General features: G+C 53.9%; 2 protein-coding genes across 6 annotated transcripts in view; both read right to left on the reverse strand.

Annotated features, from left to right (window-relative positions):
• ENOX2 (ecto-NOX disulfide-thiol exchanger 2) overlaps positions 1-16,274 on the reverse strand; it is a 40,950-nt gene extending 24,676 nt beyond the window's left edge. For 2 of the 5 annotated variants that reach the window (XR_008578940.1, XR_008578939.1), the window contains exons 1-3: positions 16,211-16,274; positions 3,483-3,626; positions 835-969 (exon numbers count right to left, since the gene is read on the reverse strand). Coding sequence is in view for 3 of the 5 variants with exons in the window: in XM_054839265.1 (XP_054695240.1) it covers positions 835-966; positions 3,483-3,626; positions 16,211-16,268 (334 nt within the window). In the remaining 2 variants the exon portion in view is untranslated. Of the gene's footprint in view, positions 1-834; positions 970-3,482; positions 3,627-12,868; positions 12,889-16,210 lie in introns of those variants that run through there. The other 3 variants (XM_054839265.1, XM_054839268.1, XM_054839266.1) reach the window with 3 other exon arrangements.
• Positions 16,275-18,868: 2,594 nt separating this feature from the next.
• Positions 18,869-20,403, reverse strand: GPR119 (G protein-coupled receptor 119). The gene has a single exon (XM_054839288.1). The coding sequence runs from the start codon at positions 19,847-19,849 to the stop codon at positions 18,869-18,871; it is 981 nt and encodes a 326-aa protein (XP_054695263.1). The 5' UTR covers positions 19,850-20,403.
• Between the last annotated feature and the right edge of the window lie 2,694 nt (positions 20,404-23,097).

The following is a 23,097-nucleotide window of genomic DNA, read 5'->3' on the forward strand; positions in this document are numbered from 1 at the left end:
CATGAAAACAACACCCCCACAGCAAAGACAAATGTGGAACGAGGCCTAAGGGACAGAAGAGCGCAGACGGCATGCAAAACTTACAGCCAGTTAAGTGGTGCTGTTAGTTAAAGACAGTTTGCACAGCAAACCATCAGCTCTCTGCCGCACGAGCAGAAACAGGATTGCAGAGTGCTGCCCAACAGAGACTCCCTCCCCACGTGAGCGGGCGGTTGTTCAGGCAGGAGGCAGCATCCTTCTCAAGCGCTTAATGCAGTAAAGCACTGAAACAGTAACTTCATTTCGGGATTTTGATGCACGGGCATCCTGCCCTGCTGAGAAAGCAGGCACAGCCCAGCTCTGTTCCTACAACAGCTCTCTAGGACATCCTGGGCAGGACGGGTACTCTGGACTACAAGATGGTCATTTCTGGAGCAGAAACCTCCATTAATTTCTGCCATATCATTTTCCTGCCCTATTGCTTTCCTCTTCATCTCCCTCCCACCCTTCCTTTTAAGCAGTTCCAGTTCAGCTTAGAATAACATGTTACTTGATATCCCTGGTTTCCCGAGCTCCGCGTGGGACTCTCCTCCGGCTGGTCCACTGCAGAGTATCTAGAGGCACCCCACAACAACCATTGTTTGCATCAAAAAACGAGGTATTCTCATTTACTCTGAAATTAGTTGTAAAACACCGGCCTCTAAATGAATCACTTGCAGACATCAATGCACTTCAAACACAGCTTATTAATGGGTTTTGTACGCAGCAGGCATTTATCTGACTCAACTGAAATAGGTTCTTCCCAAAGACGTGTCTGAAAGCAAGGCTGGGCACAGCCTGGAGAAGCTCACGTACCAGGCAGGAGGGGCTGTCCCGTCATGCCCATGGGAGCCATCCCCAGGTTGTTCATCGCCGTGGTCCAGGCAGTTGGGTCTGACATTGGCAAGCCCATCGGGACGGAGTCGAGGTTTAGATTTCTGCCACCATCTGCTGGGATGAAAAAAAGCGATTAACAGCTTAGCGCGTATCTTAACCCTTCTGTGGGGCATACGTTGCCCAGCAAGGCTCTGCAGTATCAGCATCCAAAACCAGATATGAACCTAACACATAGGAAAGAGTCAAATGGAAAAAAACCCCAACCAACCAGTGCCGTCCCTCTGGAGCAGACGACATTTTACAGAAGCAGGGTCTATGAAAACACTGCCTTCCAAGAGCATCTAAAGATGCTTTATTCACTCCAATCAACAGCTCTAAGGGGCCTTAAAGGAATGACGATTAAAGGTAAGGGATACGCTTTGATTCCTCCCAAGAGATTTATGAACAAAGGCAAACATTCAGCAGGTATAAATTGCCACGATTGCACTGGATTTAACTGGGATGGCTGGTCTGTTCCGGCAGACAGTACTTCCCCAGACATTTGAAGACGTTTCTCCTCCCTCCTAAAAGGGGAAATGAAGCACAGAATGACATCATGCTGCTGACAGCAGCAGTACCAGTGCTATTTACTCAAGGTCTAGCAGAGTTATCTGGCAATCCAGGTGGAACCATTAACATTGTACAAACATGTGGCTTAACTAAGCATTCAAATCTTCTTCAGTGATTTGGCTGGGTCAGCCATGCCTGCAGCTGGTTCCTTCCATCTACCACCAAGACAAGGCTTGTTCTTTTCATTTGCAGAGGTTTTAACGAGAGGTGCCCAAACGCAAAAATATCTGATTTCAAAAAGAAAAAATAAAATGTTTAGCACGAGGTTAACTCTGCACTGGAAAAACAACAACAAAACAGAACTAAAAAAACAATCCCCACACAAACTTTTTTTTTTTTCTTCTTGTGGAAAAAACACAGAGGGACTCATCCACAGCCAGTGCCCAGGGCATTTTTCTGCTGAGGAGAAAAGATAAAACTTGAGCTAGCCACCCAAACCAGAGCAGGGCCACCAAACCTGGCCACCCGCAGTCGCGGAGCTGTCCCACACGCTGTCTTCCTGGTGAAGCTTTCACAAAATGAATGCTTGTTGGAAAAAATTCTGGTTCCTTTGGGACCTGTATAAATCTCTAATCCTCAGCATTTTCTAATTACGTATAGCATCTCCCTCGGTCGTGCTGCAACCAACCAGCTCTTGCAATCTATAGCCCACCTCTCCTGGGAAATGTCAGTGCCGAGCTGTCCCTGTTTTGTAAGTCCTTTGTTTCGGGAGAGCTGGGACAAGCCTGAACTTCAGTTATGACCGTTCCTCTGTCAAGGTGAGAACGCACAGGCTACCAGGTCGGGCAGGAAGAGAGGGAACCAGAGAATAGCCTTGGCTGCAAGGAGATACCTTAGGGCAATTCATCTTAGTTGAATCAAGAAATGAGGATGTAGAAGGGTGAACGAGGCAGACATTGGTAACAAGAAAAGCTTATCAGACATAATCTAGAGAGAAAAATAGAGAGTAGCTGCAAAAAAGAATATTTTCAAGGGACTATAAAGCACTGAGTTCATTCAAACACAAATGGGAGGAGACCCATCAGAAGGACAGGATAAACCCTCGGTCAGGAGGCTGCACTCCACACTCCAGCGGAGCTCTCCTCTGCCCTCACCATCGGCATCTCAAAACCATCCCTCAACTGTGCTGGACTATTGTCTGTAAAGTTCCAGATTTTCCTTCAAGTTTCCTTTAACGGATTTTCTCTTCAGGGAGCTGGACTTTCTCTCTACCCAATTACATTTCAACCTCTCCTTCTGCAACCGCGTGCTCTGCTCATCGCCTTCCTCAACGAGGCGGGCAAGGAAGAGAACGGCACCGCTGCTCTGGTCCAGCCTGGTCCTTCCCCTCCCGCACCTGGCACCTCTCTACGGAAGAGTTACACGACTAAGTCCCACAGACTGCTGTTTACACGACGTGCGGGACATCTCCTCTTCACAACACGAGCAGATGCCTCGTTTCCCCAGTCGCACTGGGAACTGCAGTTTTCAACCACTATATAATCTGCAAACACATGATTCCATCTGGGTTTTTTCCAATCACTCTGTGAGAAATACGAGGAACGTTTCTGAGATACCAGCTTCAGTACGACTCCTAGATCTGATATCGCAACATCATAAGCTATCGTGGTCCATTTAACAATTTGCTTTTATTACGTTATCTTAAACGTGAATGTCACCAGTCATCCAGCCTGATCTGCCTTATTATGCTTTTCATTACGGTCACGCTTTTAATATGGAGATATTGTCCAATTAGAAAAAAAAAAAAAAGATAAATCTATTGGGACAGGTATAGAGATTCCACAAGGCTTAAAAAAAAAAAAAATTATACAAAAGTTGCTTTTGTTTTGCATAGGAACAGCAACAAGCACTTGCCCAAAGCCGTGCAAGCACGGAACTGTGAACACCGGTCTGACTGCAAGCAGTACCAGACCACCGCTCCCTTTCCATCTGTCCACCTCAGCACAGCAGCTATTTTCGGTCTATGCTTACGTAGGTGCCGTCTCTACTGCCAGCCCCCGAGCTGCTACTCGGCTCACCTGGAGGAACGTTTGCTCTCTTCCTCTTCTTGCCCGGATCGCTTCCATTCTCAGCTGGGCTTTCCGACACCCGCGGGCCAGCAGCGCAGCCGAATTGCAGGGATTTGCCGTTGCTAGCAGGATCAAAGGACAGATGGTTTAAGCCTAAAAGAGAAAAATATACTCAGAGATTTTCTTTAAATTGGTTTGCGATGCTTCAGGACCACAGTAATAAGAGAAACGCCCAGCCCCAGGCACAAGCAGCCCTTCAGGTGCCTGGAGGAATTGTGCCTGATCTTAACATTACCTTGATACCACTTTAAAATAGTACTCTCAAACATTAATCCTAACACTCACACAAATCAAACCGTTTGATACTGTAAACCACGGGTGCCTCTCCCTGGTGTTGTACAGTATGTCATGTTTGGACACTCAGAGGCCAGAATGTTTTCTTCTATTTTTTCCAATCACGGAATACATTTTTAATAGTTACTTAAGTTTCACCCAATTTGTCACCAGTTGTGAATTCATCTGGAATTATTTACAAGCAAAAAACAAGGCATGTCTTAAATGATCTTCAAAAATGTACAGCGCTATTGCAATTTTTATTCGAGGAGCCTGGAAAGCAGTTGCTCTCCCTCGGAGCCGAGGAAGGATGCTCTGCTGTGCTCAGCCCCGAGGAGGAGAGCTCACAGACCTCGCCGACCGGACCAAACCCCTCCTCAGTCGTGGGACGGATCCACTGTCAGAGCCTGGACACACACAGACCCAGGAAGACCAGAATTAAGTTTCAAATATAGTGCAACTTTTTAAATATTCACTAACTGCGCACTCTGAAATATCAAGTAACCAATAGCCTGAATATTGCTCAAAAATTACTTAGCTGATCACTCGGAAAAAGCGTTTTTGTATTTCCTGGCAGCTTTGAGTTTTTCCTCATTCACAAACGTTCCCATCCCTACACAGGACAAGTTACTCCGGTGTTGAGCCCAAGTTTCACAGGAAACATCCAAGCACGTGTTTACCACCCAAGAAAAAGCAACAGTTAAGAAGCAGAAGTAAGGAGAAATACGATGAAGCAGAACAAAAGCTGCCAGAAGTACACACTGGCTGGCGTGATGGCTTTCGCGCTACCCCCAAACGTCCAAGCACTTCAGCAACACGGAGCTGAAGCCTGAAGTTCTGCATGTGGAAGTTTCAGACAACCCATCAGGTGAAGGAGCGAGCACCAGGAAGGGGGCTCAGTTGTAATGCTGATGGCACGCGGTCCTGCCGGGCTCCTGCAGCCTGACAACTGCAGCCCTCCGGTGGTTTCTCCTCCTGAAATACCTCCATTGGAGTGTAACTCCTGACGTTGTCCCACCTGGCTGACCAAAGCTGGAACTATCTTCAGTGGCCTCTTCACCATCCCTGTAAGGTGTCTACATCCATATCCCCACCCTCTGCTTCCTAGGAGGCAAGGGTAATGAACGTTGGCCAACCCTCACTGTCAAGACACATCACCAGGAGAGAAATTCAGAGAGGAACCAGACCAGGATTTCGGTCTCTGCTCCCATCTTCTCTCTTGTGAGCACCCCGAGTACAGGTTCAGGCGTCTATAAGAGCTTTGAAGCCCGATGTTGTTTTCCAGCATCATCCTACTACAGCCAACTGGTTGTTTAAATGGTTACAGGATCTCCCTAGATGATCCCAGTCACCCTGCAATGAAAATCAAAAGATTTACAGGAAAACTCGGTCACGGTGGAAATAAAAGATGCAGAGGAACAGCGTTTGCTGATGTGGTAGTTGATACAGTGGAAGCAGGGAAAGGAATAAGTTTTTTTTGACACAAGAGGCATTTGAATGAGACAGCTTTAAAGGAATGGACAGTTTGGGTTATAAAAGACACATTTGGGAAAATACTTCGGAGTTTTTTCCTAAGATCACAAGAGAGCATTTCTAAGGAGAAATAAAACAAAAGTGGTATTACAGAAGCCCAACTGTATGGCTCAACAAACCCAAGGCAAAACCTGTCCACAGATCTGCGATGGACAAATAGCAGGTGATGGTCAATTAATTGCACTTATGCGCCAGCAAAATGCGGCCCCAACCATTCCTGGCTCTCTAAAACGGTCTGCTTAAAACTATAGGTAATGAGAAAAAAAGTACTTTGTAAACAATTCCAAATTAGCAAAGGCCTCAGACATAAAGCTTCAAGTATGGACGTAATCACAGTGAGTTTTAGAGAGGTATACTGCCCTTAACTGAGCACCAAGTTCGTTATTCCACCATCCATCCTATCCAGCGCTTGCAGGGATGCGTGACTGAAGGGACATTAAAATGTCCAGTTGGGTTTATCTTTGTCTCAGTAAACTCACTCAGAACAGTCAATGGAAAACCCGACCCAAACAAATCCTTTTTGTGGACCCACACGTAGCTGGTTTTATCACTTTATTTCTGCTAAGGTGTGCCTGTGTTCTGGGGGGAAACGAGCAGAACTACAGGAGAACCAAAGACAACAATTACGCTGCCGCAACGCACTGACGGGCCGAGGGATTCGTACCAAACCTTTCTCTAGACACACTGCAGCATCGTGATTTCTATTCTAGAGGACTCCACTTCCAAGAACTTGCTAATAAACATGGTTGCTGTGCAGGGCTGTAAATAGACAGGGGAGTGGATAGAGAAGGGCTCTTCTCTTCACTACTGAAAGGTGAGAACACAAGGAGCGTCCAGTTCAGCTGGCAGCAACAATAGTCACGCCCGACTATGTGGGATGCCTACAATGCTGTTTCTTAAATACCCCAAAGACAAAATATCACTGCGGTCATGAGGGCTCAGGAAAACAAATCTCGAATGCAGCGAGTTAAAAATAGAGGGAGGCCACACGCAGTGAAGAAACAGGGAGAACAGAAAGGAAGCAATTGTAAGGTTTATCTCTTATTATCCAGCTGATAGAAAAGGCAACAGGAAACCTGAAAGTGTGTTTTCCCACGCTTGGGCGCAGGGAAGGATGCCCTGCTCCGGCTGAAGACCACACGCCACGCAGCACAACCCAGTCCCTGGGTGCAATGCACACCTCGGGAGATTACCTTGTAACCCACTGAGGGGCAAAGGCAGCTACTTACTCCAGTTATTTCCATCATCGGTTTGAGCTAGGATGCTCGATCCTGCTCTGCGGTACAAGAGGAGCACTCGGATGCTGCATCTGCTCTGACAACTGTGCTGGGGAGGCAGCGGTGTCCAGCAGAGGTGAGCTAACAAGGAGTGAAAAACCACTTGTGTTCTTTGCAAAAAAAAATTTATTAATCTATTATGGAGAAACAAAACCAGATTCCTTAGCTACAGGACAAAGACTGGGGTGTACAGGAAGCAAAGGAAGTTCTCAGCCGTAGGGCAGCACCCTGCCACTTGGGTCGGGAGTCAAGGCACAAGAAAATGCCTGAACCAACTGAGCAGCTCCTGCCAGCCCCGAAGTGGGGCAGCCCTGCTCCCCACTGCCCAACGCCCCGGGCACCCGTGCCAGCCCCAGGGACCCCCGTGATCTGATGCAGCTCGTGCCCCAGGCAGAAATTACTGCAGCTCTGGGGAAGTGGATAATGCTCTGCTAGGATTAGCATATCCAAGTTGCTCACCGAAGCTCCAACCCTAACCTGACATACATAGGAAGGAGCAGAGACGGACCCACAAGTGCTCTTAAGTCTTCAGCATTAGAGCCTGCAACCCTGACTATCCGCCGCCTCCCCACCGCAAACAAACACTGCAGAGCTGCGAGCCAGCGGGCAACTGCGAGCCAGACACGTCTCTCCTGCTTTCAGCATGCAGATTAACAGGAGGGGACCTATAAAAGGAGGAGAAGAGACCATGGTGACAGAGAACCGAACAGTAATTAATAAGTACTTGTTTCACTTGTCTTATATCATTTCTACCTGAAAACATCCAGAGCTCAGGCGCTGACATCAGTAAACACTGCCCCAAAGGCAGCTACCTGAAGAGCAATTAAAAAAAAAAAAAAAAAAAAAGGTATGTTTCTGGAATTCAAGCCCTGCAAAAAGCCCAGGAGGGCAGCTCCGTAATTAAAAGCATTCTCCTCCCAGTTATCTCCTGCACCAAAAGGTCAGCCTGGTCACGACAACTTGTTTAAACAGCTGGCGAGGAGCAAAGGGGAAGGGGAGGCTGGTGTGACTGCCAGTACAATGCTCTTGAACAGGCGCGGGAACACAACTGCTGAGTTGGTGACCGGACAGACGCTGTCCCAAGGCTCCCGGAGTCGTTCCCAAGTTCGGGGGATTAGCAGCAGCAGGCTCAGCCTGCAGCACAGTCTCTTCCAGGTGTTACGTGTCATTAGGAAGAGATGGTGTAAGGAAATCTCAAATCAGCCCCTCAATCCCTCTCCTCTCGGCTGATCTTAAATTTCACCACGGCTCTAAGAACCCGTCAAATCTGCTCTGCAGCACGGGGGCGAGTTTGCAGCGCCGGCACCAACCTCTAGCAGCACCGACACACAGAGGGACCAGCAGCAGGGCTTGGGACACACCCTCCAAAAGGAGTCCTGCCAAGTTTGAAACAGGACCGGTTGCCTAAATGAATGAAGCTCATCACATGCAAGAGGACGAGGAGGACATGAGTTGCAACCCAGCAAGGAACACATCTCCATGTTCACCTTGTGTTACCTGCCAACGTCCTGGGCTGAGCAGCACGCCAGGAACCACTGGTACCCACCCACAGAGTTGACTTTTTCAAAGGAAGAGTGACACCAGAACAGGCTGCAGTGAAGGAAGAGCCAGCTCTTCATTTGGACCCGCATATGTCAAAGCAGTCACACAAGTTTTTAATCCGATGTCACTTAATTCAAAGCCAAATTCTTCCTCGTTAGCAAGAAAAGGCCTATTGCAGAGTTAAAACTGTTAGGTTATGTGATAAAAGCTCACCTGCACGCACACAGAGGAGCAGAGAGAGACAGTGCTGGGTGGGGAAACCTGAATAATACCCAACAGCTCCTCCCAGGCCCATCACAGGGGAGCCACTGATAACCACCTCTGGAACAGCTAGGCTCAGTCTCGTCTTCTAACACTACTTTAAAAGCTGATACCACGTTGGACATACTCCACTGTGCTGCTCAAACACAGTCTTAAGCCTTAAGACGAGAATGCCATCTTCAGGGGACGGGTTCCTCCTCCAGCTTGGACATAGAGGCAGATTGACTCTAAACTGTGCCAAAGCTGGTGCTCTACTCCACAAAAATAAACAACGCTACCCAAAAATAGGTATCGGTCTGCAATGCACCTCCGTCCAGTGACGTCCAGTGTGAGGTCAAGAACTACCTAAAGGATGGGGATGCGCTCAGCTCACTTCAACAAATGTATTTTTACCTACCAACACGTGAGGCACGTGAGAGATGTGGGCAAAATCTAGCAAAAGCATCATAAAGACAACCAGAGACGCTCCTGGGAGAACCGACTGCGGGCTTGCTCCAGCCACTTCACGAATATCCCACTTCCAAAAAATTTATTATTTATGGTCTCTCCATTAAAAGTAATCAGATATGCTCTCTAACAGATGCAACACATGATCCCCAGACATGAATGCGGCAACAATTTTTGTGCTGGTACAAGTTCATGGTGTCAGATTAATGCTCAAAGGTGACCACACAGGGTGTGATTAAGGCAGATCCGTGTCCCATCCAGCCATGGCTTAGGTCATCCTATTTGAGGGACCACACCAAGATCAGCAAAGAGGTCAGTTAAAACCCCCGTTTTGTTCCCACTGGAGGATCTGGTTTGTTTTCAACCTCAAGCCATGTAACACCAGTCGTGTCTTACAGAGCAACCTTGAAACAGCCACACCAGTACAATGAAAGGACGAGAGTACGAACAAAACCAAAAACTATTATATTGCTCTCAGATTTCCAGAATAAGCGATTGACTTCCCTACTGTGTTTTTTCCAATTGATACCTCGAAGGCCAGCAACGCACTTTGAGGCAGCAAGGATTTCTTCCTGTGAGTCCCTGCACTAGGATGTAAGATATAAAGAGCTAAAACGTGATTGCTTCAAATCAAGCTTCGTGTCCAAAAAACATACCAAACTGCATGAGAAAAGGAGGACAGTTTGCACCCCTGCTGTGAAACCTCATTCCAATTTACAGCTTTTTTTCTTCCAAGACAATTATTTCTCAACACAAGAACTGGTGTAGAGCCACCCTTCTCATTTGATACACTCCTCCACAGTGCTAAACCTCTTCAAAAGGCAGAAATGGGACTTTCTTGGTTTTAAGGCTAACTCTCTGCATTTACAGCTTCATTATGGCATGCAGAGCACATGGTGTAAGTGCTCTGAAGAGAAGCCCACTATTGTCCTTATACAGCCTCAGACTAGGATTCCACAAGTCAGAAATATTCAGAAGTTACAGAAAATGGTAGCTGATGAAATCACGAGCTGCAACATATTTCTCTTTGCAGGCACAGGCTGGAAGCTGAGTATCTCCTTCACAAGCCATAAACAAAAACAAATGTATTTTCTGGATAGCGTTGTCTAGAAACAGCGCTAGAGGATGCAGTTATTCTTAGTCCTGCTCACACGAGAGATCCTGGTAGCTCCTCCAACAAGGTCTTCCAGGACCCCAAGACCCACCTCCAGAGGCACTTTGCCCTGGGTTTTGCTGCAGGCTCCATGAGCAGAGAAAGCCAGGAGCTACTGCTGATGGTCACCGAGTCACCTTCCCCTACAGAAACATTCCTTTACCTCAGGAGACAGGTCTGCACCCCTGCAAGGGTGGTTATGGGGAGCAGAAAAGGTGCCTGTCCCAAGAGCCTGCCCACAGCCTGAACAAGGCTCCGCTCCACCACCAGCTGGGAGGCTCCGGGCGCAGGCACCCACGGCAGCAGCTTCGTCTCCAGGGCCCCCGCGACGGGACGAGTACCATCCACATGCACGTTACAGCACATGCAACACACAGAAGAGAAACCCCTTGGGAAAGCTTTGCTCTCACTTCCCCAAGCTGAAGAGGGTAAACGACCCATGAAAGAAAAGGGCAGTACGGCAAAGCGGGCAATGGAAGCTGTACAAACAGCGGGGACCTCGCCTGCTGCTCTCCTGCAGCATGGAGCTTGCTCCAAGAATTAAACCAAGCCAGGGAGCAGATTTCCGATGCACTTCAGAGTAAGAAACTCCTCATGATGTCAGATTTTCCACCCTAATATCGGTAAAGGCCACGGACAGCAGCCACCTTCAGAACCAATTGCCTCTCTTCTATCATTTCTGCGCACTGCCGTTCAGCTTGAGCTCCAAGCACATCCCGCTGGGTACGAGGAACGTGCAGAGAAGAAAGCTGAAGCTGCAGAAAAGCTTTTCTCTTGGGCACAGAGCAAGATAAGAGCTGGCAGAATCAGCCAGTACGATTGCGAGGCACGAACACTTTTCCCCCGACCTTAACGAAGCATCCTTGGCTATTTTGAGCTGGCTGCTCAGGAAGGGAGGGAGCACCAGCACAGGAGCAAGCCTCGGGGTTTTACTCAGCTTTCCTGAGGCTCTGGGGAGAGGCAGCCAGGAAAGGCAGAAATCAGCAGATTTCTGCATTTGCAGTGAAGTGCTGTGCAGAAGCTAAGGGGGAGGAAGAGAGAAATTAGGGTTTTCAGTGAGTGTCAGACTGGTGCCAGCATTTCTAGGGAGCCATACATAGCACAGGTGTTAGCGTGCCCTTCACCTCCAAGCACACCCAGTGTGTGTCTCCAGGGATTTTTAGATAAATGAATTTTTAGGAGCAAGAGATCAGGAGCTGCCATAATGCAGTGACTAAACATTTTAAAATAAAAACTTTAAAAAAAAAAAAAAAGAAAAAATCAACTTGGACTAGAAGATTCTTCACTAGAAAAAATGGATTGAGGAAAAGAGTGAAGATGCCTCAAGACGAGCAGGAAACGACTGTTGGCAAGTCCTGTCACTCAGCAGCGGGTTGCTGTAGGTGGTCTTCACCTCTGGAAACAGATGCAAAGTTGTGTCTCACGGGCAGACGCACGGCAGCCTCCCGCTGTCCCAGAGAGCATTAACAACGCAGAGCCCCACATACCCCTTCGGGCAGGTACCGATTCGGGTCCGTGCTGATGCTATATATGGCTGTAGCTTTCACAGCACAAGTTTTGAAAGGGCCTGGAGGGGGACAGGAAAGATCTCAATGTTCCAGGCATAAATCAAGGGAAGTATCTACCCTCACCGGGTCCCGTGCCAGACCCTGGACAGGACTTCATTTTGCAAGCGCTAGCTCCTGCTAACAGAGCTTGGCCCTTTGCCTTAACGACCAGTGGGAAAAAAAAGAAATCAGAAATAGTCAACAACGTGGACTGAAAAGCACTGTTTTACAGATCGTTCCTATTACTGAGAGCTGAACGTGCTGGCAACACTTCTACCCCCAACGCGGGTTTGCGCAGCTCGCTGTGCAAGGCTCCTGTGATTTTACAGGAAAACAGCCCCCCGACAGAGCTTCCACTTCCAGGGTTTTTGCAAAATCCTCCCCGCTGGGTTTACTAATGTTCAATCAAATGACACCAGGAGCCTAGAACTGCTTGAGGCATGCAAACCGGAGACAGACGAGGGAACCGCACGCTCTGACAGCAACCTCACACTGCTTCAGTCAGACACTCGAATGGGTTTCTTGACATCCAACTAGTTAATAAAAAGCGGGTACATAAATCTCTCCCCAGTAACTCAAAGAAAAAAAAAAAACTAATAGCAGATACTCTGACACTTTCACATACCTAAAAGCGTTTTAATGATACACTTAAAAACCCCACGTAGGTTATGCCCACTTACGAAACTTCTCTCACCCAGCATCAAGAGGAACTTAAGAAATGGGCTGACACAGGCTTTACTATAAATATGGATTTACCTTTGGCCAACACTGGCAAATACACGACATAAGTGTTGCTCAGCCTGAACAGGGGTCCCTTTTCTTTGCTGCACGTTTAGAAATGCACTTTAGAAATAAGCTGGATTCCAGGATCTGCCACCTGATTACATTCTGGCGGTTTTCAGCTCTACAGAAACACACTTTGGAAGAAACCAAAGTACAGAGCATCTGCAGTAATCAATTAGGAAAGAGAAAACAGCAAGGAAGGGAAAAGAGAGAAGATATCGAGGCTCTGAAATTACATTTCAATACCAACCATTTGCTTTCCCAGAATAATTCCCAGGTTCAAAAACTACTGCTGGGCTTGCACACTCATTTCGACTGTACTCCTAGCTCAAGTGTCACGGTCAGAGCTTTAGAATCATCACTTTGATCCAGAAGCTGCCCAGGCACGCTGATGAGACCGGCAGGCTTTCGACAGTTACTTTTCTGTCAACTCCACATAATCCTCTATGCAAACACCACTAACAGGACATTCTCAGAGAAAGGCACTTTCCAGAAAAGCACGGGAAACACATGCTTTACCTGCGTACTGCACGAGAAACATGGCAAGGTGCTGATTGTATTTCAGTATTTCAGCCAGTTCTGCTGCTCCCAGCTTCTTTGTTTGTTTAAAAGTTGGAGTCCGGGGTTGAGCTCCCACACCCAGCGCAGCTCCACGCAAACCTCCGAGCACAACAGGAAAGTCAGGTCCTAATGACGGTAAAATTATCACCGCGCTGCCCCACGGGCAGCGACAGCCCAGGCACGGGGAGCGCAGGTTGGGACTGGCGCTGGCGAACGGCGGCTGCACGCGTCACCGTCAGTCTCCGGTGACTGACACCCATAGCCGGATTCTGGGACGTGGGGGATGGAGGTGGACGAGCAGGTGGAGAAGCGATTAGCAGCAAGTACCTCTGAATTTGCAGGGGATTTCATACATCAATGCCTGTAAGCGCTGGCGCGCAGTTAAACGAGCCCTGTTTGCATGCCTGAGATTGGTTGCCTTTGCACAGAAAGATTAAGTTCTAGTAATCCTCGATGGCAAGAGGCACACCGCTCGCTTTCCTTGGTTCTGGAAGCTTGTACTCAAAAGAAATACTAACTTCAGACAAACTAATTATTCTAGCAGGGCACTGTGAAGAAAAAAAAAAAAGAAGAAAGAGACACAAAGAGCCCCTTTCTTCTTTGACTCTGAAAACACAGCGTTCAGTAACACCAAAGGGCTGTCTCCAGTGTTTTCAAGCAAATGGTATATTTTCACAAATACATATCCACTGCAGCGAAACCATGGAGACTTGACCAAGCCATGTATGAGCTGTGCCCTTTGCTTACCGTTATAACCCAAAACACAGGAAAAAAAATTCTTTATCAGTGCATGCACGCGCATACGTGTGTACGCCGGCAGACCCAGACACTCGAGCGCGTTTGCTTCCCCATGGGCAGTGCTCAGCGGTCCTCGCCAACCGCCCCAGCCATCACACCAAACTACTAAATACTCCACGGAGCGTTTGAAGGATGCTGCATGGCTCTGTCAAACTACCTTCCCTCTCGACACCGTGGCTAGAAATTGTTTTGGGCCAACACTGGGATTTAGAGGGGGCGAGCAGCTCGTCCTCCATCACCTGGGGTGCGGAGCGGAGGGGACATGCCCGACCCCAGGCAGCTCATCGGTCACATCCCTCCCCATCTTGCCAGCCTCGCTCACTCACAGAACAAATGCTCAAAAGCTCACATCTTCAGAAATGTATTTTTGAAAAGCTAGGAGAAGAAACCTGTCAGGCAAAGGGACGCAGGACTAACTGCACAGATCTACAGGGGGAAAAAAAAAAGGAAGAAGAAAAAAAGAGAAGAAGAGGGCAGTCCCAAAGAAAACTCCGGCAGAGCCAGCAATCAGGATCATCGGAAAATCCTAATGCAAAAATCCGGACGGAGCGGGGAGCGCTGCTCCCCAGACAAGAGCCTCGCAGCAGGGCAACAGCAGTGCAAGGACCCGAGCGGTTTTGCTTTGGCTGAGAGCAGAGCAGCCGGACACAGCGGGAAGGCGCCGCTTTGGGACGGACACGTTGGCACTGGAAGAATGTCAGCAGAAAAGTTGGGGATTAGGGGAGAAATCTCACACCATCTTTGGAAGGTGCATAGAATGCCTCTCTAGCAACACCTTATCTTTGAAAATTACTCGGAGATTGAACTTCACCCCTTCTACGAGCTCAAGTCACCCATACCAAAAACATGACCTTAAATAAGAAACCCGACCTTACAGTGGCGCAGACAGAGCTTTCACCAACTTAGTGCAGGGGGCTTTTTAATTAGATGTAACGAAATCCCTCAAACAAAACATTAAGGAAGAGAAAAAACAACTGGTCAGCTTCCAGAGCGGAAAAGAGATGAACGGCTGGAGTAAGAAGGAATGCAAGTTCGCTGGACAAACTCCTACCCCAGGTTGCCTGAGCATTTTACCCATCATCTCACAGCCCTGCAGCAATGTTCTGCAGGCCAGAACAATACGGTGTCTTAATTATTGTAGCGTGCAAGTGAAGTACGGGGGAGCTAGAAAGCGCATGGACTAACGAGTAATCTATCCAAGGACCAACACGTTTGTGTAACAGGCACGTGGCACTAAAGAACAACAGCACGATCTGAATCTATGCTGCAGTTAACAGCTGGACCTTGCACACACGGCCGAAATATGAGCAAAATAATTAAAACTATAAGGAACAGAAAAATATAAAGAAGCTTGGGTATAATGCTTACGGAGCCAAATAAACATGTGCAGGCACACATACACGAAATCGTAGTCAAAGGATTGTTATGGACTGGGGCTGTGGGAGAGTTACAGCCCACTGGTAGCGGTGGTTACTGGTATGAGCGTGTCCAAACCTGGCAGCGCTTCCTACGTACAGTCTGGCTGTAGGAGAACGGATCCAACGCAGGCTGAGTTACACGGCTGGGCATGGCCGAGCCTGCCCGGTGCGCAGAAGAGATGAGAATCCAGCCAGCCGCCCCCAAACTAACAGCCACCCCCAAACAAACAGCTGCCCCCAGGCAGGCAGAAGCTGCTGCCACCTTTATCCCCCCCACCTCCCCTCTGCAAACCAACCGCTCTTGCAGCATCAGAAGCGGCCTGCGTAACAGTCAGTCAGTTCAATCGTTCCTTTAAACACGATCCGTCTCTCCCTCCCGTCCTACCTTGTGACATTTTAACCACCACTGAACCCAAAAGGCAGCCTGGAGACTTCCCACCCAGCGCAAACCTCTCAAAGCAGCTTCCCCACCACCCAAAGGCCACCACGGCACGGAGCCCGGGACCTGTCACCACCAGCAGCAGGTCCCTTGCTGCTCCGGAGGCTCCCACCCGCTTGCCGTTGGCTGTGCCACCCAAAGACATCCCCTTGGGGAGCACCGGGCCGGGCAGGAGCCAGCATCCCCGTCTGGGGCCGGCGCTCCCCGGCGGGCCGGGAAGGAGAACGGCTGCGGCCCAGCGAGCCCCATGGCCGGCGGGCCGGGAAGGAGAGCTGCTGCGGCCCAGAGAGCCCCGCGGGCGGGCCGGGAGGGCGCAGCGGCCTGAGAGGCGACAGGAGAAGCCCCCGGGCGGGGGGAGGGCGGCGGCCAGCACCCACTGCGGCCTCTCCGCCCCCTCCGAACGGGGGCACCGGGCAGGAGAGATCGGCAGAAACGGAGCGCACGCCGGCCCCGCCGCCCCGGCCCGCTGAAGCGCTGCAGGCCCAAACCGGAGCCGCCGCCCCGCTCCCCACAGCCTCCCCCGGCGGGCAGCCGCGGGCGCAGCAGGTCGGCCCCGAGCCGCCGCCCGGCCGGTCCCACCGGGGCTCTCCCGGACTCAGCGAGACCCAGACCCAGACCCAGACCCAGACCCAGACCCGCACTCACCGCCCGGCCCGGCCCCGGCCCCGCTCCCGGCCCCGCCGCAGCCGCCCTCCGCGAACATCCGCACCGCCCACCGGGCCGGCCGCGCGCCCCCACGCTCCCCGCCGGGGCCGCCCATTGGCTGCCGCCTCGCTAGGGGCGGGGCGGGGCGCTGCGCGCACAGCACGCCGGGACGGTGGCGGGCCCGGGTCTGTGGCGGCCCGGCGGCTTTTCCCCTGCGTACCCCCGGGCTGGGCCGGGCCGTTCTGTTCTTCCCTCCCGGCGCCACGTCCGCCCCCGCCGTCTCCTGCAGAGCCGCGGCCTCCTGCCCCCGGCCTCGCCCCGAGCACGGCTGCGTCCCCGGGCGGCCGGGGAGCCCCGAAGCTAGGGGGCCGGTGCGGGCCGGGGCTGCGGCTCCCCCGGTTGAGCGGCCTCGGGCAGGGCCGGCCCTGGCTACCCGGCCTGGAGCAGCAGCGGCCCGGCCGCAGCCCCCACGCCCCGGGGCGGCGGGAGCAGTTTGTTGTGCTGAAGGGCGGCCGGTGGGGGCGAGGAAACGCTCTTCGGCTTTCCGTCCTCTCCCTCCCCGCCCCCCGGCCTGGGGTGCGCCCGGCCTTGTCCAGCCCCGCTTCTCCCCGGAGCACCCGGGCGACGCTCGGAGCTCGGCCCGCGGTCGCTGTGTGGCTGGAGCGGCGGTGGCGAGGAGGTGTCCCCAGGGAACGGGGCCCCAGCTCCAGGCCGGGAGCACCCGTCCAGCCCCGGCCGGGGTACGGGTGCCTTGGCGGAGGGTCCCCCGCTGCAGGGGGGTGCTCTGCTTTGGGCCACACCGCGTCCTCCAGCCGCTCCAGAGCTTGGCAGAAGCGTCCGCTCTCCCATCCCTGTGTCTCTGCCACCAAGGAGCCTCCCCGAGCCGTGATCCCCGCTCGGCTCCCCGGGGCTGCGCAGCCAGGGCTCTGCTCCCGCTGCTCGCGATGGCCTCCCACTCCAGATCTGTGGTCTCATCTGGTTCTGTGCCCTGGCACAAACGCTGCCGGCGGCTGACCCTGCTCTGGCCCCGTGGGCAGCCAGAACTGCGGCAGGGCCGGCAGTCGGCGAGCTCGGGAAGCAGCAAGAGCCCACGTGCAAAGCACCTCCGTTCACACCGGGTGCCCGCTCACCGCGGGAGGCGCGTCGGAGGGAGGCAGAGGACGGCTCTGCTGTTGTCAGAGGCTCAGCGAGGAGGGGTTGGCTTTGCAAACAGCCGGTGGAGCTCAGGCTTCACCGAGAACAGGCAGCAAATGCATCGTACAGAGAGAGGACGTGTGGATCCCCGGAACTGAGCCAGCCTGGAGCCGCCTGCGAGGCACCAGTCCACCCGCAGAGCCAGGGCTGCTCCGCATGGGCCTTCCCTCGGGCTCCTGCCACGTCGCGCAGCTCGGATCAGCGCCTGCCGTGTGAGATTCGCTCCCAGGCAGAGGCGAATGCCACAGAGGGCCTGTTTTGGGGGTTTTTAAAGGCACTCTTATTTTTGCCTCTTCCCCTAGGATGGGGAAGGCCTGAGGGCCGAGGCCGGTTCTGGATGCGCGCTGGATATGGCCTTGAGCCTTCATATCTACCGGTGGGGCAAGGACGGGGTGGAACCAACCGCTATCTTTTGCATAGCACCCTCCTTTTCAGATTAGGGTACGTTCTTAGCTAAGAAACCTCTTTTAAGGGAAATTTTCTTGCCACATGGATTAAATGGACATGATTTTATGAGAAGCAATTAAATACCATCATAGCTGTGGCGGGGCCAGCAGGCTGGCCACCGCTGCGGTGTGACAGGGCGTGCAGGGGTACTGCGTATTCCCGTGGGTGAGTCGGCACGTAGGGACCCCGGCAGTCCCAAACCCAGCCCTGGTGGGACAAAGCCCTCCTGCAGCCGTGCCTCCTGCTCCTTCGCCACAGCTCCGCGTTCGGCCAGTTACTCATTAACTGACTTTACAGCCCAAGCCAAACAGCTCCAGCACGGCCCGTGCTGCCCCGCAGCTCTCCCAGGTACGAGCGCTTGCCACGCCAGCTCCGGAGCAGATACGGCTGCTGCCAAGGAGCAGCGGGAGCCCTCCCGGTGTCCCCGGTGCCGCGGCAGAGACCCCCACCCTGTTCCCCTTGCCGCCTCTCTGGCTGCAGGTTTGGGGGTGGCCCAGGCTGCAGCCGTAGGATCACCAGCTCGGATCAGGACGGGCAGCGACTGGGAGGAGCGCTTGCGGCCCAGGACAGATTTAGGACACGGGCACACACCTCCCAGGCTCTGCCACCTGGGCCAAGAGCCGAAGGCGACGGAGCCGACGCTGTGCGAGCAGCCCTGGTGCTGCAGGCGGGGGGGGGGGGGTCCCGGCCCGGGCAGGGGAAGCCGGACAGCGATGGGTGAAGGATCTGTGGAGCGGGCGCTGAGGGCTCGGTCCCAGGAGACACAAGGCTGCTCTTGCCGAGGCTCTCCTGGCAGAATCCAACGTGTGGTGCCATGCACCTGCAATGTGGGGTGCAAAACAGGCCGTGCTGCGGCTCTGTGGGCAGGCTGGAATTTGGCCATGCTGGTGTCCGGGAATTAGCTTCCAGATCGGTCCCACCCCGCCTGTGATCGCCTCCGCAGCCGGCCAGCCCCAAGTTCACGGTCACGATGCAGGAGATGAGCTGGAAAGCCGGCAACAGCCGCTCCTCGCTGCGTCAGTCCTGGAGCCGCAGGCAGGACACGGTGGGGAGAGACTTGGTGCCTCTGCTGGGGAAGCGGTGGCGGTTCCCCAGGTGGAGGAGGACTCTCCTCTTCACACCCGCAGCCAGCCGGGAGAGCTGGAGCCGCACGTCCTTCTGCCAGCAGGAGTAGAGCAGGGGGTTCAGGAGGGAGTTGCACAGTCCCAGCAGCCAGAGGTAGTGCTCGATGACTTTGTAGGGGAAGCACTCGGGACAGACGGTTTGCACGATGCTGGCGATGAAGAAGGGCAGCCAGGACAGCGTGAAGCAGCCGATGAGCACGGCGACGGTGCGCATGGCCTTCATGTCGCTGGTGGTGCGGGATGGGGGGCAGCCCCCCGCCAGCCCTGCGTGCTCCACTTCCCGGATATGCTGCACGTGCACAGAGGCAATTTTCAGCATGTCGCAGTAGAGATAAATGAAGAGAAAGAGCGCTGGGAAGAAGCCGACGCAGAAGACGGTGAGCATGTAGGTGGGGTGGAAGACTCTGAAGAAGGAGCACTTCTCCCCGGTGGAGGTGTTCTGGAAGCCCGGGATGAGGACTGGGAGGAAGCCGATGACGGCAGCAACCAGCCAGAGCCCCACCAAGCGCACCCCGACCCGCAGGCCTGTCACCAGCTGGAAATAGTGGAAAGGCTTCCTGATTGCCAGGTGCCTGTCGCACGCAACCAGAATCAGGGATAAGATAGAGGCGGCGGAAGAGGAGGTCACGAAAGCCATTCTCAGGACGCAGAAGATCTGGGAAGGATAAAAGGGCTGGGAAAACTCATCCATCACCAGACCCGTGACTGTGAAGCCAACCATGGCATCCGCAACGGCGAGATTAAGGACAAAATAGAGCCCCTTGGAGCCGCTCTTCTGGATGAGGCAAAGGAGAGCGATGGCCACCAGCACGTTGGCAGTGATGATGAGCGAGGCCAGCACAGCGAGGATGGCTCCCAGAGCTGAGCCAGCCATGGCTGTCCCCTGCGCGGCACAGCCCAAGGACGGCACGTCCCCAACGCGATTCTACGGCATCCCTCACCTGGGGCTTCTCGGCACGTACGGCTCAGCAGCCAGGCAGCGGGCAGCAGCGAGCGCAGCCCCTCGCGCTCCGGGAGCTGCAGCGAAAGCCCTGGGTGCGGCGGCGTCTCTCGGGCTGGGGAGCGGAGCTCTGCTGAGCAGCTGCCTGCCGGAAGGCACCGGTGCGCTCCCAGCACCCACTGTGCCCACGGCCGGCCCTCCCCTCCCCTCCAGCCACGTTTCCAGACAACCCTGGAGCAGCGGGGTGAGCAGCGAGCGCCTGGGCAGGAAGCCTTCCCGGGCAGGAAGCTGCCACAATGCACGCGGGGCGGTGGACATCCCCCGGCCAAGCACCGAGGACCCGAGCGGAGGCAGCACCTGGCTTTGACGCGGGCGCTGGTCACGGGGAAGAAGCAAAGAGAATTCCCAGCGCCCGGCCCCACGGGTACGTGAAGGTGGGAGCTCGCGGGGCTCCTGGGGGGTCACTGCCAGCCCCAGGGCAGCCTCTTCCTGCAGCGACTGAGGGAACGACTCCGATCCCCGGTCGGAGCAGCAGCCATGAAGGCAACCTGGTTATAATGGGGAAAAGTACTGGCAGGAGACGTCTGCTAAAATACAGATGGAGAAAACGTCTGCCAGCCTGGGGACCCGGCGCGTCCTTGGCAGGCGCAGGCGGGAGACGGCAGCGCCCTCGGCCAGCGCGGCTGGGAGCCCAGGGCATCCTCGGTACGCCCGGGCCGAACTGCCACAACCTGCAAGGAGCCTCCTAAGCAAGCAGGAGCCAGCAGCAGCCGTTGGGGAGCTGGCGTCCTCTGCCCACTCGTGGCCACGTGAAAGTAACTGGCTGCCACCCCAAAACGGGTCCCTGTCCCCCAGAGCCCCCCCGTCTCTGCGCCATCCTTCGGACCCGACGCCTGGCTGACTCCAGGCTCCCTGACGGACCATCCCCGAGAGAGACTTCATCCGTCATCCATCGGCCTCGCTCCTGGGAGCAGCTTAACAAACTGTACCGTAACACTTTGAATGAAATATATACGCTTGCTACTAATACTAAAAGATTATAAATACACACGCTTGCTTTACTAACGTAAGTGTATTTACCTTACTAATAGTAACTTGTAACAAACCAATTCACAGAAACAGAGCCTCCGCATCCTTGTGTATCACAGAATCCTGCGAACCCACCGTCACGTCCCTCACACTCCCGCAGGGTGGGTGACCCTCGCAGGCTGCGGCCGTGACTGCTCCATCCCTTTAAACAAAGTGCCACGAGCTGCCTCTCCTGCCTCCTGAGCCGGAAAAAATCCGAGCTGCCAGGAAACGGGGCAGGTTCCTCTGTCAAACAGTAACCGGAGGAGTGCGGGCGGATGGGGAGAGGCTGAGCACGGGGCCCAGGGTGGGACACGGGTGCTGCGGCGGGGAGGAAGGATGCAGCAGATGTAGGAGTCGCGGCTGCGATGGATGGAGCTGCGGAGCAGGGAAGCCCCTTGGGAACACCCTGGGGCTGCAGTGCAGGTGGCCAAGGAAGGGCTCTGCTGGCCTCGCTCCTCCTCCTCCTCCTCCTCCTTTGTTTGCCCAGGGAGATGTTTGGGGAGCGTTAGCCCCGATGGGGAGAGGGTCCAAAGCCCACGACATCAGATCAAGGTGCGGGAGGTCAGACAGAAGCGGCAGGACAGCGGGGCAGAAAGCACGAGCACAAACCGGAGCCGGTGCCCCCCCCAGCACATCCCCGCACGTCCCGTCCGTAGCTCCGCTGCGGGAGCTCACCGCACAGCAAGCCCTGCTCCGTGGCGGCTCCTCCACCCCACCTCACCAGGACAGAACAGGGATTTTCACCAGACCGTTGCTGGGTCAGCAGCCATCGCTGCGACGATTCCTCCTTCCCGCCGTGCCCCTCTGCAGCTCACCGCCGCCCGCTTCCCGGTTACAACCCTGAACACTTCAAATCCCACCCGTTAGCGGACCCCGGCAGGCGTTTCCCTTTCATCCTGCATCAGTCCAGCCGCTTTGATGGCTTTCATGAAGGACTTCCTCAAAAGCCTTTTGGAACGCCAGCCAGACTAGATTAACTCCTGGACTGCTCCTCTTCCTCACCCATCATCCAGCAGCCCTTCCAGCACATCATACTCATTTCTGACTCTTCATTAGAATTTCTACCGGCGTGGCAAAGACGTCGCGGTCACTGGCTGGTAGTTCTCTGAAAAGAAACGTTCGCTCGAGCCCTGTCCGCGCTTTTGACACTTCCCTAACGTGAGGGGAACTTTAAACAAGAGGCTACAGGCGAGAGCTTTGGCCTTTCCAGCCTCAGGACCCCGACAACCCGGGGTGCAGGCGCAGCCCCCTGCTCCCCTCGCCGACCCCCCCGTGCTGCCGCCTCCTCTGCTGCGGTTCAGCTCGAGACCTACCCCCGGCCTCCTCCGAGGTCCCCAACAGAGAACGCCCTCAAGCCCTTCCAGGTAAAACCAGACAACCTCCAGCTCATCCCTCGGCCGCCCGCCAGCCCCAAGGACTCCCAGGAAGGCTTCTCCCTCCTGTCTGGAAGAGGACGTGCCCTCAGATTCGGGGTTTTTGTCTTGGTACGTGGATGCCTGTGATCCCTCATTTGGCTTTGACCTGCTTTACTGCCATTTTTATATTTAACGTATCGGGGAGCACGCGTATTTCTACTTTCCACGCTCGGGTAGGACTTTGTTTCCAGGGCCCCCTGAACACCACCTCCGTGTCGGAGTTAAAGCGCCTGGACCTTTCTGTGGGTGCGTGGGGAAGGCGCCACGATGGGATGGATATTTACCCTATATACCACAGACTGGAACACTCACGCCTACGCTGCCTTCACGACACTTGCGATCATTTTTCAGCCACCAAAGGTAGCAAGACGTTAACGGCACGACCCCCCCCGGGCGGCTGCGGGGCAGCGCTGGCTGCAGAAGCTCCTGGGGCGGCAGCAGGATCAGCGCTTGGATCCGCTGGGTACGCGGACTGCTCGGCCGCGCTCCCCCGTTACTCGGCACGGCACAGCAGAGGCTGGAAAGAGAAACACGTGCGCTTGCACGCGCAAGACAAAGCGGATCCTTAGGGAGAGCTTCCAGCGCGGATCCTGGGGCAACGCACCTCCTCAGGAAACGCCAGCTTTCGGCAGCGCCACACGCTCGCACACGCGGTTACAACGCCACTTACGGGTTGGGATCTTTGTTTTTAAATCG

The sequence above is a fragment of the Grus americana genome, chromosome 12 (genome assembly GCF_028858705.1).
Source record: "Grus americana isolate bGruAme1 chromosome 12, bGruAme1.mat, whole genome shotgun sequence".
Lineage (NCBI taxonomy): Eukaryota > Metazoa > Chordata > Aves > Gruiformes > Gruidae > Grus > Grus americana.

Coding starts and splice junctions, on each gene's coding strand:
- GPR119 (XM_054839288.1), bottom strand. CDS start 19,849: ATGGCTGGCTCAGCTCTGGGAGCCATCCTCGCTGTGCTGGCCTCGCTC.